This window comes from Pelecanus crispus, chromosome 9 (genome assembly GCF_030463565.1).
Source record: "Pelecanus crispus isolate bPelCri1 chromosome 9, bPelCri1.pri, whole genome shotgun sequence".
NCBI lineage: Eukaryota > Metazoa > Chordata > Aves > Pelecaniformes > Pelecanidae > Pelecanus > Pelecanus crispus.
The window spans coordinates 9,449,956-9,469,026 of NC_134651.1; the positions used below are offsets into that span (position 1 = coordinate 9,449,956).

The 19,071-nt window shown below is 40.7% G+C and overlaps 1 protein-coding gene across 1 annotated transcript; it reads left to right on the forward strand.

Annotated features, from left to right (window-relative positions):
* Nucleotides 1-8,862: 8,862 nt before the first annotated feature.
* ACTL6A (actin like 6A) lies at nucleotides 8,863-18,223 on the forward strand. The gene is made up of 14 exons (XM_075716383.1): nucleotides 8,863-8,887; nucleotides 9,844-9,920; nucleotides 10,114-10,288; nucleotides 10,662-10,762; nucleotides 12,103-12,200; nucleotides 12,882-12,976; nucleotides 13,243-13,349; nucleotides 13,435-13,524; nucleotides 13,711-13,772; nucleotides 14,101-14,215; nucleotides 14,576-14,656; nucleotides 15,632-15,727; nucleotides 16,844-16,930; nucleotides 17,558-18,223. The coding sequence occupies exons 1-14, from the start codon at nucleotides 8,863-8,865 to the stop codon at nucleotides 17,636-17,638; spliced, it is 1,290 nt and encodes a 429-aa protein (XP_075572498.1). The 3' UTR covers nucleotides 17,639-18,223.
* The last annotated feature ends 848 nt before the right edge of the window (nucleotides 18,224-19,071 follow it).

Below are 19,071 nucleotides of genomic sequence, written 5' to 3' on the forward strand. Positions count from 1 at the left end.
TTAAATTAAAAATTGGTCAGTACATTAAAAAAAGATTTGAGACAGAAATCATCAGATAATTAAGTTATTACCGATTTTATTCTAAGTGATTCATCCCAGGAAAGGATCAGCTCACTCAAGTTAAAAAGTTAAAAAGTCTGATGCATTTTTCTGGACCCACCATTTAAATGCTTGTGAAATGCATCATTTTGCAGAATCCAGCCACTTTAACATGCCTGTAGTCACCTGGCATGAAAGACAATCACACAGGACCTTCTCCATACTTTCCAAGTTCCGTCCTTCCGCTTATGTGTGTCTACTCCCATCTGTTTTTTAGCTGGAGAAAATTAGCTCAGGTTTTAGCAGGCCTAATGCACTATATGCCAGAAAGTTACAGAAAATAAAAAAATCTATCAGGACATATTATTTCTATAGGAGCCCTTACACTGTCATGTCATGTAAACATCACAAAGGGGTGAATAATAGTTTTTGTTTCCTAAGCTATGAATATGATTCTGAACAATACACTGTTAAGTAAGCAAAATATTTTTTTTTTCTTTCTCTGTCCTTCTAGGGGACAGATGTGTGCCTTGTCAGATGATTCCAAACCCATTATTAGTGTCCTTGTGCTTCTCCATTAGCGATATTGCAGCTAGACTAGCTGATGTCAAGGATGTCCGCGTTGAAAGACAACAACATTCCTTAGTAGCAGAAACGACAGGCTTTCAGCATTCTCTGGCTTTCCCATAATTTGGCTTTAACTGGGAACATTATGACAGTGAAATTCAGTGAGATAAACTAAGGAATAGAAAGTACCAACATTCAGAAAAGGCAAACATCTGAATATGAACACACTGCTGTTAGTACCCTTTAGTACTCAATTTTAATCAAATTCACAGACACAGTTTGCTCTTTAACACAGATGCATCCAAAACCAGCAATTCATTAGTCTCGCTCCATCTTTTTTCCAGTTCCAGCATTTGTCACCTAGCACCTTTGCGACTCAGGCCAGCCTCTCCTGACCCCATAAACTACATGCCAAAATATTCCAATAGGTGACAGCCGCCTTAGCTGGGGAGCTCTGGAGCAGGAAAACTGGAGTAATTCTGACAAGAGAGAACAGTGGCAAGTCCAACCATTCCAACGCAAGACAGGGCAAGGTCATACAGGCCACCAGCGCTGGTGACACCTGCAGTGTCTGCTGAATTACTTTCAAGGCTGGTAGTTCAGATTAACCATCAGCTACCAAGTCAACCGAACCACACTTCGGGCACATGACACAGCCTCAGGATCCATACAGCACCAGAACTTCTAGCAAACAACATAGATCTTAAGTGCCTAGGACTGGCTATCCCTGTGCTAGCACCAGTGAGCATGAAAGCGCTAGTATACACTTAGAGAAACTGTTTACAACTTTGTTTAAGGCAGATCTAAACAAGCCATGAAAAATAAGCAGCTTCTGAGAAATATAGCTTAAAAGGCCTGGTTTCCTGCAGTTGTGTTTCATGTTTGGATTCTTTTGTGTGTCTCAAAAAGCAAAAATTCCTGATCAAAGCTCTTACTAGGATAAAGATATTCATGCAGTCTGTGTTCTAGATGGATTATCTGTTGTCAACTAATACAGTATAGCTTATGCTGCAGCCTTGTCGTCTGTGAAAGTAATCAAAAAGGTAGCATAAGCCCAGTTTCTTTAAAGCACTAGTTTAAAAATACCTGAGACTTGCTCACATTAGTTCTCACCTAGCACAAGCATCCCACAGTGCTAGGCAGTTTTCTATCTCTATTTTTCTTGATTGTTCAAAGAAAACAAGTATCATGACTGATAACAAAACTCTTCCCCTAAAAGCCTTCTATAGTTAAAAAGTTCAAGAAATTAATAAATACAAAATACCAAGACTGTCATGGAGTGGTGCTCTTATATGCTGTTTATGTCCTGCGAGAAAGAACATCCCTGACCACCCTCCTAGCCAGTACTCCCTATGTCATAGCTAATTTTCATATAAAGGAGTAAATAATGAAGACTACCCACAAACGTAAGCTGACATATCAGGACTCAAGGAAAACTCATCATCTGCAGATCTTGTCAAGTTCTGCACTGTACCACATCTTTTCCTGACAAGACATGGAAACACTGATTCTTCCCAATTTCACTTGCAATGGCCTGATGCACCTCTTGGCTACAATGCTGCTGCACTGAAATCAAAGAAATGGTACCAGTGTAAAAGTGGTGAGAGAGAAGAACCAGACTCCAAGATAACCACCTAAGTGGAAGAAAAAGGGATTACAAATTTGCATGTGATCTAAAAATCACATGTAAAAAAAGTTATTAAAAATGTCATGAACTTATCTGTTACAGCAATTTCAATGATCATCAAATGATGCAAAGATCTTATCTACCACCCCAATGACTTCTTAAAATGCAGCATATTAATACAGATGTGTGCTGATGCTGTAATTTAGCAGCTGCTACTTTTGAACAGTAGTAGCGTGACTGCCATAGAATACAGATTTTCTGTGAATAAATATTCAGATAAAGCACTGCAATCCTAAGCTTTCCTGTATAAATCCGTGTCTCCTGAATAAAAGCACACCCTTTTCTGCATCAGACTTCTTGCTGCAGTGCAATTGCATTGCTCTACATACTCATTTTGGATGATGAAGGACATACTTGTCATAGCAATGACCTGAACAAATTCAGGAAAACAGTGACAATCCCTTTGCAAACATGCCCATCCAGCAAATACACTTATTTTTTTTCCTCACTACTGTTTAAGTTTAAAACAATCTTATTTTTTGTGATACAATAATACATAAATCTAGAAAATCAAGCCAATACCTTGTTTTTTGAAACCCAGTAGGAATAATGCTACTCTAGTTTGTATTCCAAAACCTGCTACATTGATGTTGATTGCCAGTGTCTCTGCCCCCTGCTTTCCCTATGCCCTCTCCCGGTGGTAGAACAAACGTTGCACAGAACAGACATGGTTACACCAAAACCTCTCCTTCACAACAAACATTTCCAGATGTCAAGTGAAAAGAGCTTTCTATAGTGAAGCGGGCCAGGATTCCAAGCCTAATGGGGTTCCAAAAAGGTAACATAAAAAGTGTCACGACTCCTATAAGATCATCAACGAGCACACCCTTACAGCTCTACTCCCAAGACTGCCTTATTTCACCCAGTAAAGAATGCATATGCAGAAATGGGGACTCAGGGCTCTGCAGGGTAATCAGCAGGCCCTCCTTTTGGATTCCTTACCTCTGGCTGCAGAGCCATGATTCTCACCTGCATGGCATCACAGTTTGAAACGGCTAGTGAGGCAACACAGCACTCTCCTGGGAAGTTGGGAATAGGATTTAAACCTTGTGAGGCTGAAGACAGAGCATCTGACCAAGAAACAGGAGATGTGTACTCCATGCTATCTGCTCAGCTATTATAGCCAAATTTCCATTCTAGCAGTGGGAAGCGCAGGGGATCAAAATGCCTCATATAATGGTAAGGCTCAACTGACACAAAGATCTTCTGTTTATCAGGCTAAGCTCGCTTCCCAACTGTAAGTAGCTTTGTTTCTACAGATGAGAGGTACTGAGCCAGGTCAGGTCTGGCACAGCTGCCAAGCAAATAAGCCCTGCAAGAATCCAAAGTGACTACAGACCAAGCACTAAGCCTGAAACAGTAAGTTCTTCCAGGTATGAGCCAAATGAGACATATGTACACAAGAGACTCATTTGAGAAGGGCAATACAGACAAAATTAAGTTCTGGCCAGGGCTGGCTTAGCCCAGCAGACCTATTACCTCAGAACCAGTTCCAGGCAAATGTTGCTGTATCACCTTCACACCTAATCTGGCTCTGTGAATTCATACTATGCCTGAGCTAAAAAAGGAAAGTGGTCCAGAGTCCTCCAATTTGGTTTAACAGGAACCACTTACAGTTCAGAACAAGAAAGCAGCACTAGTATTATGTCAGATTTTTCCCCATTCTCCAGTGTATCCTAGCCACTATTATTCCAGCCAGTCAGCTGGAATCTCAGCATACATTCTCTTCCCCCCACCCCGAACACTAGTCAGGCCGTCTGTCGGTGATGGAGAGTCAACTGTATATTAACAGCAAGTACCATCACCTCTTCCTTCCATCATGTTCTAAAATAGGAGTGACTTACGGGTCTTTTACAAAAGGACAAGTTAAACACACCAGCTCCAAAAGAAGATTCTGGAACATATATCGCCATGACTGCCTTGTTGGAGTCAGACAGGATTCAGACTTATCTCCTCTCCTCAGCATTTTCAACTGCTAAGCCCAAACATCCTGTACAGTGGTTATGCTGTTGCAAATCCAGGTTTAAGGTGTCTGTCTTTAGTATGTTTTGTATGAAACATAATTCAGTGCTTGGATTCTGGTCTGAGGTAAGAACCTAAAGGTCAGGTGTGGCAATGTTGAGGTCCCTTACTCAGGTTTGGCATTTAGTCTGTGTTCTAGCTCTTTCTCTGCAGAAGAAGGATGATAGTGTATTTATACTCACAGCATCCCTGTAAGGAAGGGAAGTATTCAAATTGACAAAGTACCCAAGTACTTTAGCAAAGACAGTGGAAAGTTGAGAGATACATACAGGGTGGTTGAGTGAATGAGTATTAATGACTATTTTGCTTTTTCAGGTACAGTTCACATAAACATTTATGACCTCTTCTGAAAATAAGAAAAATAAAACCTTTAATGTGCATTTTGCAATCCAGAAACAAGGAGGAACACAGGCATTATGAATAACCCATTGTCACAGCCAGTCTGCTGCCACATCTAAAAGTTGGCACTGCAGTCTGGGAGACTGACTGGCAGTTGTACAGCACTGTTCAAAAGCAACAGGCCATCAGCCACCTAATGGGGAAGTGCAGCTTGTTGAGAAACAAAAAAAACCCCATTCTGTTCAGTTTTGGCTTGACATCATCACTTTCTACATTGCTTTATATTACCAGAAAGGTGAATGCACTTGCTTGAAACAATTACATCTTAATGAAGTTTTAAAAACCTCAAAGCAATAGTCAGGAAGCTTCAGATTCTCCAGACTATCACTAATGAAATTAACTTTTGCTTACTAGTAAGCATCATCATTTGGAGTCTTCATTCATGTCTCACTTTTAAAATGATTCTTCTGTTTATTCCTGTGGACAATTTATGTTAGTGCCTGACTCTGGAGTTACTATATATAATGTCACATACAGTAAATCAGCATGTGATATGCCCACGAAAAGCACATGGTTTGCATTATACCTACACCTGCAACTCCTGCTGAGATACTATGGCCATTTGTACCAATGTGAGAACCTAGATAAAATACATTCATTCTTTCTATCTACTTTGATTTTATAATGCTTGCTTCTGAGGAAACTAAGCAAAAATACTTAAACAAACAAACAAACAAAAAAAGTATTTGGGTACGTTATGGACAGTGGTGTCAAAACTCTAGATTTCACCTGCTCTTATGCAAACATAGGATAACATGCACAAATTCACCGAAATAACCTTAGATTGGCATCCCTTTAAGCAAGGCTGGACTCTGTTGAAACAAGATGCCTGGAGTCTATTTCTTTTGTGCACTGGATTTCGCAGGGTTATCCTCACTGCTGTAAAGCAAAGTCGCTGTAAAATGTTATCAAACCACAGTGATGATATTCTACATATTTTCCACCGATGTAAATGTCTATAAAAGTGCAAGGCAGAGAAGAGTAAGACCTAGACAGTTGTCAGTCTAAATTTCCTTCCCCATATCCTCCAGGCTTCTTGAGGATTACTGTCGTGATTTAGCCCCAGTCGGCAACCAAACACCACACAGCCACTCGCTCAGCCTCCCCGCCCCGGTGGGATGGGGGAGAGAATTGGAAAAGCAAAAGTAAGAAAACTCATGGGTTAAGATAAGAACAGTTTAATAATTGAAATATAATAATAATAATGTCATGAAAAGAAAAAACAAGAGAGAGAGAGAAACAAAACCCAGGAAAAAGAAACGATGCAACCACTTGCCACCCACCAACCAATGCCCAGCCCGTCCCCAAGCAGCGATCGCTCGCCCCCAGCCAACTCCCCCCAGCTTATATACTGAGCATGACGTCATATGGTATGGAATAGCCCTTGGGTCAGTTTGGGTCAGCTGTCCCGGCTGTGCCCCCTCCCAGTTTCTTGTGCACCCAGCAGAGCATGGGAAACTGAAAAAGTCCTTGACTAGCATAAGCAGTACTCAGCAACAACTAAAACATCAGTTTGTTATCAGCATTATTCTCATACTAAAGCCAAAACACAGCACTGTGCCAGCTACTAGGACGAAAATTAAGTCCATCCCACCTGAAACCAGGACAATTACACAGATTTGGCTTTATTTCCTTAAGCTTGTCAAATCCTGAGGCTTATAGATATCAGCATGATTTCCAGTGCACATTACCTTGCAGTTCTTACTATGGGTCCCAATCAGCCACTGGAGCAGCAAAGATGAGTCAAGCACAGGCACGCCCTCTCTCCATGCCTCACACAGCCAGAAGCCTCTTCATCCCAGCACACATTTTCTGATGGCATCACCGGGAATTCTTCCGTGTTGAAGAAATACTGGAGAAAAATAAAGCACCAGAATGCTACGTTTGTTTCTGGCTTGCAGATGAATCCTAAGTAGCTCTTGTGCAGAGAGCAGGATCCGGCTCAAAGTGTCAATTATCATATTAATACAATGAACAATTACTACAAAATAAAGTACAAGCAGGAGCTAAATGAAGATCCTCTGGCATTGTAATTCCAAATTTTCTGAACTGCTTTTCCCATCTGCAGTTAATTCCTCCTCCTCAAACAACTCTACCTTGGGTATTAGTGCCACATACTGGAAATCACGGTAACACATTAACTTTAGAAGATTTCATAATACAAAATCAAGGTGCACTGACTTCATGAGGTAAAGTTAGTGAAACAGCAGTATTTATATTTATCTTCCTAGTGCTAGCATCTGTAATTTCTAGTTGTATTTTATTACAACTTACGTAAAACCTTCAAATTTCTTAATTGTACGACAAAATTATGAAGTTTCCTCACTAAAGAAATAGAATCAAGCTGTGTCAAATTAAATTCCCTACTCTTGAGAGTTAGTAAGTCCAACCACCTTCTGATATTTTCACAATTGTGCTTAAAAATCCCCACCCAACTGTTAGTCCCTTAGTGTTGGATTTTACTGTTTTTCCTATGTTTTTATTCAGGATGAGACTTAAAGGGGGTCTGCAGGTCACAAGCCTAACATTAACTGCAGCATCGTGGGAGCTGTAGTCCAAACAGACACATCTAGGCTGCTGTTCTCCTTCACTGGCATAACGTTTGCTGACATTCGTAATGATCTGTTCTATTCACAACAGCTTTACAAACCTCCTGAATAAAACTACTGGGTACACCGAAAGTAAATTTTATCTCTCTTCTTACCTCACTGATTAAATTTGGTGTAAATAAGGAGATATAATTGAAACTTAAGTCACAACTTAGAAAAAATAAAGCTTTGCAGGAAGTTCTGAACTCCCTATCAAAATAAGACAAAGCGAGACTCACAGTACTAATTTTTGTCTTATGGTGAAAACAGAAGAAACACCTTTTTAGTATTTACAGTCCAATAATGAATTGCTATTAAGATCACTCATTATGCTAACACTTTGTAAAGATAATAAATAAAATGTCATTCTATTATGCTGACTAAATCTAATCACTTGGATATCCTTACCACAGTATTACAGAAACAAGCTATACACCTTATGTGAACTTGAAAAGAACACTCATGATTATAGTAGGCCACACACAAAACCCCCACCAAACCAGTCCTCCATCCCCTCCAAAAAAACCCCTCATATAAGAATTCAAAAAGGTGCACACCAGGAATGCTTGCACTTTAAGCCAACTGCCCTATTCTCCAGTCACAATTTTAGTCTTCTCTAATGTTAACCTCTGGTTATGCCTGAGGTCTCTTTCTTTTGTTTCCTTTAATTCCTACAACTTTATAGTTCCCCCACTCTGGTTGTTCTGGCTGAACGCCAAGCATGGCTGAGAACTCTGACGCCAAACAAGGCGATCTGAAATCCTAATTACAAGTTCAACTGCCAAACAGGCAGCTGAGCTGGCAAATCGGAACTGCCCAGCTACTATCCAGGCAACCTCGCCTCAGGGATCAAGGTCTGAGGTGCAAAGGAGTGCCCCAAGCGAGAAGGGAACAACGCAAAGTCGGGATATCAAGATATGCTTTAAACATGTTTTATTCGCAGTGGAAGAGCCCAGGGCAGTGAGAGTAGCAAGGGAAGGGCCCGGGGAGGGCCCAGCTGCAGGAAGTGCCGCTCCCTCCCACCGCCGGCCCCTCTCCCCCGAGGCTCGCCACTCGCCCCACTCCTCCGTACCCCCTCACGCGGCAGCGAGCCCACCCCACGAGCCCCCAGGACCCCCAAGCTACCTCTCCCCGCTCCGCCGAACCCAGCAGCCTTCCCCTCCACCCTCCCCACCCCACCTGCGCCCCCCGGCCCCACCAGCCCGCTCCTCACACCTCCCCGCCTCGCCTCTCTCCTCACGCCGCCGCTCCCGCACACTGCACCTACGCCTGCTCGCCCGCCCGCCCTCCGCTTCCTGCCTCAGGATTGGCTACCCGCGGCATGGCCCCGCCTCCCGCCGGTCGCCATTGGCCCTTGTGCCCGAGCGGCAGTTCGGCGGGGCGCCGCGCGGTGGGCGGGCGAGCGGCAGCGGCGTTGCTATTGGCGGGAAGGCAGCGGCCTGCAGGTTAGGCTGAGCCGCCGGCGAGAGAGGGGCGAAGGCGCTATTGTTGCCGGATCGCCGAGGAGAGCAGCCGGGGGACACCGGGGCCGGGCAGCGCGGCGCGGGCCCAGCGGCAGCCATGAGCGGCGGCGTGTATGGGGGAGGTGAGTCCGGCACCGCCTCGCTTGCCCGTCCTCCCCTCCCCTCCCCCGCCCCGCGACCGTTGAGCTCGGCGCCGTCCCGTGAGGCAGCGCGTGCGAGCCTCCCCCGGGCGCTTCCCGCCTCCCCGCCGCTCCCTCAGGCCCCGGGCAGGGGGGGCGGCCGCACGGCTCTCCCCCAGCTCCGCGGCGGAGCCCCAGCCCTCCTGGCCCCTCCGTTTCTTAGACGCGGAGTGGCAGCATGCGTGAGGAAGAGGCGGCGGCGGCGGCGGGCCTTGTTTATGTCCCTCCCGGCGTCGTTTCGCTGAGATGCTTCCCCCGGAGACCGGCCAAGCCGTGGCCTTGGGCTGGATTAGCGCTGCTCGGGTGCAGGCTGGCCCGAGAAGACCCCGCGCGTTGGAAACCGGGGTGTAGTTTCCTCCCAGAGCGCTTCTGCACACTCTTCCGTGAGGACTGAAGTCCAGGTGTTCTGATTAAAGCTTTGGTTTTCTTGAGGGTGTTTTCTTCAGAGCACCTCGGTGAGGATCGGGGCTCACGAGGATGAGGGTGCTTCATGGTGTGGCAGCCTTCATTTACAGAATTGGTGTTTTCGGGCCCGGATTTCTAATTCTGATCACCCCCGGGAGGTCTGGGCTCACCTGGATATGCGTGACTGAAATTAGAGCTTTTTGAAGGCTTTGTGTTGTAATCTATTTAGATGCAACTATGTTCTCCCTCTTGTTAGAATTCCCCTTTTACTTATGCCAAAGGAAGGTATTGCAATATCCAAGTTAAAGCCTATCTGCAGTCTTCTAATAGCTCTCCGGTAACTGGAGTTTTGAGTAGAAAAGTTTCTCCTTGCCTTGAAAAAGATGCCTTAACTTGCTTTTCTTATGCAAGCAAGACAGATGGGACAGGGAGAGGTCAGGATTGTTGTAGAGTGTAATAACCATTCACCGCCTCTTTGTTAACAATCTTTTCAGATGAAGTTGGGGCTCTTGTTTTTGACATTGGCTCATATACAGTGAGAGCAGGCTATGCAGGCGAGGACTGTCCAAAGGTGAGAATCTGTGTGACTCAATGGAAATGCAACATGAATTTATGCCTTCAATCTTGTCTGTTAGTTACAGGTTCTCAGAATATGCTGGGTTTTGTTCTGACTGTATTGTATAAGGAAAGCTCTGAATTTATGAGCAAAAAACCCACCCAAAATACTAATAATTCTCATATACTGCTTACCTTTTGCCTTACAGGTGGATTTTCCAACAGCCATTGGTGTGGTGCTAGAAAGGGACAATGGCAGCACGCTGATGGAGATAGATGGTGACAAAGGCAAACAAGGGGGCCCGACTTACTACATAGACACCAATGCCCTGAGAGTTCCAAGGGAAAATATGGAGGCCATTTCACCTTTAAAAAATGGAATGAGTATGGTGCTCTGTCTTTTTCTACCTGTTTTTAAAATAGCATTGCTAGGCTGCAAAAAGTCATAGCTTTCATGTAAACAGATGCTATGTATGGCAACAGAAGCCATAAGAACGGATATCTGATTTACAAATTACATAAAGTATAGCTGGTTTGCAGTGTTGGTGGACTTTCGGCATAATTATTGAAATGTTCTGATCATGATTCTTAAAGAGGAAGAGAATTCTACAAAGCTATTAAAGGAAGTGTATGTCTGCTGAGGATAGCTTTTGACTAAAGAGCTCTACACAAAAAAAGCATTGGAAAACCTTCCTGTTTTTATGAAATGGAACAAAACTTAGAAGTAACTAATCTGCTTTCTTCCATGTTGTTACAGTTGAAGACTGGGATAGTTTCCAGGCAATTTTGGATCACACTTACAAGATGCATATTAAATCTGAAGCAAGTTTGCATCCTGTCCTTATGTCCGAAGCACCAGTGAGTAAAAGCAGCTTTGCATTTTGAAAAGTCTTAACTGTATGTTCTTGCTGACTCTACAAACATTAGTCTTGAACAAGTCTGATAGTGGCTTGTAGGTTAAAAGTGTTAAAACTTCACTACAGAAATAACAACTTTAAAATACTTTGCCAGGTTTTGGAAAGTAATCTGTTTAAGAAAAATGTTTAAAAAGGAAAACAATTTGAAATAGTTTGCATGAGTTGTATTAGAAAGTATTCACTATGTGCTATGTGCTATTGTTTTTCACTTACCAAAAAGAAGTCAAAGTAAAAAAATAAATCTCAATTTACTGCCTAGAATAAAAGCAAAAAGGTGTGGTATTAAGTGTAACAATACATAATAAAATGCCATTGAAAACTTGTCACTTCATTCAGCCTTACAACTAATATTATGTGACAAAGAATAATATTTATAATGGAGAAGTTTTAATCTTTCTGTCTTCATTTCTGTAAATGGCCCTCTGAGGTAAGTGAGGTGGATGAATACAAATTGCTGGAAAAAAAACGTGGACAAGGTTTCTGTCATTTAATAATACTCAGCATTTGAAGGGCAGATCTTAAAGTCAGAATACAAAAGGTAGACAAGCAATACAACAGTTATGCCTTTCTTTAATGAAATCTTACGGAAAGGATTTTCTTTTTCATTACTCCCTTGTGATGAATTGTAGCTTGTGGAGTATGGGTGAATTTGCAATGATTGTTTCATGTTTTATGGTTCAGTGGGTGTCTGAATAGATGTTCCCATTAACATTCCCGTTACAGAGCTAATCTTACTTTAATGTGTTGGCTTGGAAAAAACTTCACATTTTCAGTAATGTGTAGAATATTTGATACGTATCTGGCTTAATCGCAAGTACAGTAGAACTGTAGGAAGATACCTTGGAAACAGGAAGATCTGGATTTATTTTTCTTTCAACTGGGCAAGTTATTTCAAGTATCTTTCCCCTTGTAAAATGGGCATGTTACTTGTTTTAGATAGGTCTTTGAGAGACTGATACAGGAAGAGCTGCAGAAGTGTAAAGAAATCTCTAGTGTAAGAGTAAAAGTGTGTATCACTTAATTCTGTGTGATGGATAAGTGATAATGTATTCTTGTAGAATTGGAATAAAAAAGGTTCTAAAGAAGTAAATTACTAGAAATCTATCTCTATATAATTTTGATATGATTTGAAACCTATATAGTGGCTATAATAATTCTAATTACTTCTTTATTATGTTAGCATTTTTCTGGTGTGCTCCAGTGATCCTCAAGATAAACATATCTTCCTTTTGGTCACTTATTTGTGGTTGGGTTTTTTTTGTTTTTTTTTTTTTCTTCTAGTGGAATACTAGAGCAAAGCGTGAAAAACTGACTGAATTGATGTTTGAACACTACAACATCCCTGCTTTTTTCTTGTGTAAAACCGCTGTTCTAACAGCGTATCCTTTGGAATGCTTCACCACTTCCCCCCCCTCCCCGGAAATTACGTTAAACTTATTCTGGGCAATTCCTAGTATAACAGCATGTCTAACTTTTCTTCTTTCAAATTAATTTTTCCATAAACATCTAAGGAGGAAGTAAACAAATTCCATTTCTGAACTTTAAAGCTTCAGAGTTCAGTTTTGAAGTTCTCCCAATCTGACTGTTTTCCTTGGAGGCGATGTCTTTTTTTTTTTTGGTCTTTTTTATTTTTTTTCCCATTGTATACCATGGGTAAGAATATTGCAGACCTGAAATGGTGTTGCCCAGACTACTAAGTACAGTAATTAGAGCTTGAAGTTCCTGTAGCCTTAAGATGAATATTTGTAATTATTTTAAACTAATAACATGTTTTCAGCTTCAGAGCCTAAATGAGTTGGATGTACTTAGAGCTTCCTGCCTAGTATTGACATGAGGTCTCACCTTTGTACGTCCAAAGCTCAAGTTAGTTCCCAGATAGAAGGTAAATGCTGTTCTGTCTATGAGGTTGTGCACTCCATACGTGCTGGAAGATGGCAAATCCTTTTGTAGAGCCAAGGAATAACACATAGGGGTCCTCATTTCTAGTTATGCTCTAACTGTATGGCAACATTTGTTTCTAAAGTGAAAATTATGATATTTTCCTTAATCATTTTGGCTAGTTTTGCTAATGGGAGGTCTACAGGTCTCATTTTGGATAGTGGAGCAACACACACCACTGCTATTCCGGTGCATGATGGATATGTACTTCAGCAAGGTAAAAATTTTCATGGATAACAGCATTGCAGTATCAAGGTCAAGTTAGCTTGCTTTCTGCTTTTACACTGATATAAAAACAACAACAAAACTGTATCCCCCTAAATATGGAAAAGAAAAACCCTAATGGTGTTCACTGACAAATAGTTTGTTGGGAGGGTTTATTTGTGATTTCAGTGCTTTCTAGGTTGGGGGTGGGGGTTATGGGGTTTTTGTTTCTCTTTCTTTTTTTTCTTTTTCTTTTTTTTTTTTTTGTGTGTCTTTTAGGTATTGTAAAATCACCACTTGCAGGAGACTTTATTACTATGCAGTGCCGGGAATTGTTTCAGGAAATGAACATAGAGATAATTCCTCCATATATGATTGCTTCAAAGGTGGGAAAGTAACTTTATTTAGTAAGTGTTTGCTTGGGGAGAGGCTTAAATGGTTAGCTGATGATCATGTTTCCTACAATCTCAGGAGGCAGTTCGTGAGGGGTCGCCAGCAAATTGGAAGAGAAAAGAGAAGTTACCCCAGGTCACTAGGTCCTGGCACAACTACATGTGTAATGTAAGTAGGGCATTTCTCCCACTCTCAAACTCCCCCAGGTGTCCCATGAAGAAGTTTTGTTTGCAAGTACATCGGGTTTTCCTCTTTGAAGAACTAGAAAATCTTTAAAAACTCAGTATCCATTCTATAAATTCTACAAAACTGAAGACTGAAATTCTTATAACTGTATTATTCTTAACTCCGTAGTGTGTCATTCAGGACTTCCAAGCTTCTGTCCTCCAAGTATCAGATTCAACCTATGATGAACAGTACGTCACTGTTTTCCTTCTTGTAAAATTAATTATCAGTTGTGCATGGGGTGCTCTGCGTGTTCGTTGCTGTTGGCTGGTTTTACTACAGAAGAATTTTTTAGATAAAATCTGTTTATTTCTGAAAGTAGAAATACAGTGTGCATCCAGGTGATAGTTTTTTATTTAATATTCCAAGATGCATGAGATCATAATAAATATTATTGAAAGTGTAAGTCATAACAATCACAATAATCCAGTTGAAACCTTGGTTTATCGTGCTACCTAGGTAACTTAACATCCTGTTTACAATGCAGTTTAATATGTTACTTTCTGACTAATGCTCTAGGGTAGCAGCGCAGATGCCAACGGTTCATTACGAGTTCCCCAACGGCTATAACTGTGACTTCGGTGCTGAGCGTCTAAAAATTCCTGAGGGATTGTTTGACCCTTCTAATGTAAAGGTAAAACAGCTATCATATATAGTAATTGGAAGGCTTTAAATTACTAGATTATCACATGGCTTCCTCTTGTATGATGATCTTAATTTCATGATTTGTGTGTGTGTATTTATGCTGTGTGATTCTCTTGGGGGTACAGTCTGCCTGTGTTGTTTTCGTGTTGAGCTAGCAAAGGGTGAAATGTAGTTCAAAATGGGTGGTGATGAGCTGAATGGGAAAATAGGATTCCCCCTGCCGCCGCCCCTTCCCTAAAAAATGCTTAGCTTCCCCTCTAGTAATATTTGTAAATTCAACACATTCAGGACTTCTGTATGCCTTGTTCTTTTGAAGTGATGATGTGTAGATTACTAATTTTAATTCTAGGGTTTATCTGGTAACACGATGTTGGGTGTGAGCCACGTTGTCACAACAAGCGTTGGAATGTGTGATATAGACATCAGGCCGGTAAGTGTTAGTCAGACGTATTATTTTAAGGCATAGATATTTTTGTGCTGATACAATTTTTTGGAACTAGAACACTGTTGATGAAGAAATGTGGTTTTCCTAGGGTAATGATAAGCACATTAGAATGATTCTCTAAGTATTACATATTTGTGTATAGGAATACGTACAATTACTGTTTTGTCTTACAAAATGCTAAACTGGGATTTTTTTTTTTTTACTTAGTGTTTCTAGCTATATTTAAACAGCTAATGTCCAGATTTTGTGGCTGCACTGCATAATGTGCATTGGATTGGCTTCAGATGAGTATTTCATGTTCATAACTTTGAGTGTTATCTTTAGATTTTTGGGTGTGGCAGACACATTTTTCTAAACATAACTAGTCATATGGAACTTTTGTAGAGAGTAGAAGGAAGAAAAGAGGTCATAAAGGAAAACTTCCTTTTTAAAACTCTCTTCTAACTGTCTCAGGTGTCAATTTGAAAATACTCAAGTTTGATACAGACTGCATGGGGGTTGTTTCAAAAGTTATCCCTCTTAACTTGCGTGTCAGGCTGGTTTAGTAGGCCAGGCCATGGTTTGTGTTCACCAACTGCAGCGTTAGTGAGATTGAAAACTCTTGTGATGTTGTGAGGTTTTCCTTTGTGGTTGGAACATCCAGTTGTAAAGAGACCACAGTTTGGATACAGGAGGTATCTGTAGGTGTAGGGTTCTCTCTAGTAGAAATGTTCTGTGAAATCATTTAGAATCATTAATCGCATAGCTTCTGTCTTCCTTGTATAGTTTAATATTAAGCTGTCTTGAAATATTTTTCAAGTGATTAAAAAATTGGATTAGGAGAGGTAATATTGTTGGCATCAAGTGATGCATTATTGCTGTTGATTGTATGTACTTGTGTGCCATTCCTCTATCCTGTGAAACAGTTGGGTTTGGAATGATTTCAGAGTTAACATTGTAGGTTGCTTATTCTCTTTTTAGGGCCTCTATGGCAGTGTGATTGTAGCAGGAGGAAACACTCTAATACAGAGTTTCACAGACAGATTGAACAGAGAACTGTCTCAGAAAACTCCACCGGTAAAACAACTCTTTAAATTACTGCGTTGGGTTACTTAGCATTTTGCTTTTCTGCTGCATAAATACACAAGCACGTATCATAGCTTTGACTTTGTTAGGAACCCAGCAGCTGAAGAGATTTGTGTGGCGTAAGAAATCTCCTTCTCTAAAGAAAAGAAAGAAGTCTTGAAAAGTTCTTCTATGAAACGAATTCCAGCAGATATTATAACTGCTTTCTTGAATATTTTACTTTACTATTTTACTTTACATTCCTGCTTTCAGATTATGATTTTAAGTTCTGTAATTGTCCCTAAGCAACAGGCACTATTTCCTTGATGGCCTCTCTTCTGAAGTGTTGCTGACTAACTTGAGGCACATTCATTCATTCTGCCTGAGGTCTTGTCACTTTGTCATGGGAATTGTTCTTCCTGGATTCTACAGACAACTCAACCTACTCGTAGATAAAACCTGGTGATTTAATGTACTTGTATTTTTTTTTAATCACTTGATGTCAAAGAAAGTATTAATACCTTACACCTGTGTTCTTGAGAGCACATATAGCTTATGATATTTCTTGAATAGTCATGTTTAAGAAAAAAATGTTCTACTTGTAGTAACTCTGAAGTCATGAATGTTATGAGAAACTGAGAAAGGTAGTTACTCATTGCTTCTTATAATAGCTGAGGGAAGTGGAACCCATTGAAATTCAAAGATTTCATTGCTACAAGGCATTTTGAAAGCAAAAGGAATTAGTGGGTCCAAAAAGGACTAGATGAATGAAGTTCAGCAACGTTAGACACTTTAGCCCCAAGGCACAAGTAGCTCAGTGTTAGAGATGACAATATATACTGTGAGTATCATTACTCTCTCCCTGCCCTATTTCTAGCCTTAAGCGTTTGCTGCTGCTCCCTATTGGGAGACAAGATAAAAGCCACAAGCGTTCTGTTCTACTATGGCTGTTCTTGAATTCTAAGTACAGGGCAGATGGGCATTATTGCAAGTTTAATAAAATTGACCTTTTCACCTGCATGTTGGTATATACACCACGTTCCTCGTGCTGTCGTTCTCTTGTCCCTAAAGGTCACCAGCCTACAATTTGTCTGATTGTTCTTTCAATTTACCTCCTTTTCTATTCAGAGCATGCGCCTGAAGTTGATAGCAAACAACACAACAGTGGAGCGGAGGTTCAGCTCATGGATTGGTGGTTCAATTTTGGCTTCTTTGGTTAGTAAACCTGTGTTTAAACATGTTGCCATGCTAAGCAGCGCTGTCACCCAAAAGTCCAATTCCACTTCAGTGCGCATTGCAGAGTTTGTGCTACCGTAGCAATCATAATCTCATCTGTCCTTGTGGTAAGGTGAAGGAATCTATTTAAAAAACAAAACATGAGCATTTCCAATCAAAAAGTAACTTGCCACATTCTCCTATTTTGAATGGCAAGGTGCAGGCTTGAAATCCAGTATCTAGAAATGACATGTATATAGTACAGCATGAGAGTAGCAAACCTGTTTCTGCATCATATTCCTGAGCTTAATTCTGCAAGTTACTGAGTACTGAAATGGTTTGTGGGAATTAATTTAGCAGTATGGGAAAGGGAGACCGAAATCAGCTGTCGGTACTGCAACTTCCTGTCTTTAGTTTAATTGCTAGTAATACAACACTCAAAGGAAAGATAGGTAAGCAGGGCAAGTCCTCTTACCTCATTTAGTGTAAAGACTTGCTTGTTTTTCCTCCTGGGAAAAGCTAATCATGTTTCACTTAATCTCCATTTGTTTTCTGATTTTTTTGTTGTTGTTGTTAATTGTGTGTTCTGTGTTTTATTGTTCTGGTTTGTTTGTTTGTTTTTTGTAGGGTACTTTTCAACAGATGTGGATTTCTAAACAAGAATATGAAGAAGGAGGGAAACAGTGTGTAGAAAGAAAATGTCCTTAAAGCTCTTACTGTGAAAACTGCTGCCTGCTCAGTGCTCCTTCTGTTTTATAGCTTTAGCATACTCAGGAATGGGATGAACTGTTTTTTGTAGAAAGTTTATATTGGATTTTTTGCATAATTCGAGTTCCATTTTTAACAAACCTTAGAAATTTTGGAGACCTAATTGGTACTATCATAGAAAAAAGGATGTTTACATCCCTTGTAAAGCAATAATTCATGTAACAAGCATTTTATAATTTTGTATAAATGTCTATTTTCTCTAGTAACTTTTCCTGGGAACAGCTTTACAGGTTAGCTAATAGATAGAGGCATAACTTTGCAAATGCCCATGCAAATTTATTAAAAAAACCTCTTGTCTACTTTTACTTATTAGTCTTCCTTGCTGGTACTTTGGCCTTAAATTGCTCTTCTCTCTCTCTTAAAAAATAAAATTTGGTCTTTTATATTTGAGCAACTTTGTGAGTACTTGCAGAGAAAGTTACTCTTCTGTTTTAAAAATGGAAAGTTTGTATTTAGTGATCTACTATAGCTGACTCAGTTCGGCGTAAACTTTTAGTGTCTAATGAAAGTGTTACATTCCACTTAGTGAATTAAGCACTGGTTTGCTAATTTCCTATTATGGGGCAATTTCCTTTCAGTAAACAATCAGTGCTTTCCACCCACTTTCTAAGAATGTATATAATGCCTTTGTGATGTAGGTGAGAAGCAAAACTTGTTCGAGCTGGGGAAGTTAAGGCAAAGAATCATCTCCAAGATGAGGAGAGTAGTCATAGAAGCCCTCAGGATGTGGCTTGACATTTTACAGGGAGCTGTAACTCGAAGGGGCAGTCACTGCTCGCTTATTGCTGATATAGCTCCCGCAGCTGACTCACAGCAGGGTTGGCAAGCACCTGCGTTCTGCAGGGGAGCGTGCACTCAGGGTCAGAGGAAGTAGGGCGATTCTTTTTTGGCAGGAACTGGCTGTCAAGATGCAGCTCTATGTTGCTGTTAAGCCTACTTTAATTTACAACTGTGTGATGTTCTGTATTGGGACACAATGAAGTTTTGCTCCTTATCTTAAAAGCTGTGGAAAACCAAATAGCATTTAACTGATTTAAAAAAAAAAAATGTAAACAGTAGTGCTACATTTTTCGTATCCTAAAAGACCTTGTGGGTAAATAATGATGAGGCCTCTAGTTGAAAAGTTTCACATTACCGCCAAACAATAAAGTAATTTATCAAAACAGCTTGCTTTTGTCTGATCGTGATAACCACTAGTTGCTCTTGAGATGAAGTAGCTCACTCCTGACTTTCAAAGCTGTTGCCAAACCACGTTTCTCTCGCAAAATGAGGCAAACTGAAGTCAGCTATGCTAGGTGATACAAGTCACACTGGAAGAAACAGACTTGGCCTAGTTTGCATTCAAGTAGAGTGCAGAATGTCAGCTGAACTTG

What these genes read in the sequence shown, in the direction of transcription:
- ACTL6A (XM_075716383.1), top strand. Translation starts at nt 8,863, where the DNA reads ATGAGCGGCGGCGTGTATGGGGGAG. An exon ending in TGGATATGTACTTCAGCAAG is followed by an intron (nt 12,977 to 13,242) that starts GTAAAAATTTTC and finishes TGTGTCTTTTAG; the next exon opens with GTATTGTAAAATCACCACTT. An exon ending in GATTCAACCTATGATGAACA is followed by an intron (nt 13,773 to 14,100) that starts GTACGTCACTGT and finishes CTAATGCTCTAG; the next exon opens with GGTAGCAGCGCAGATGCCAA.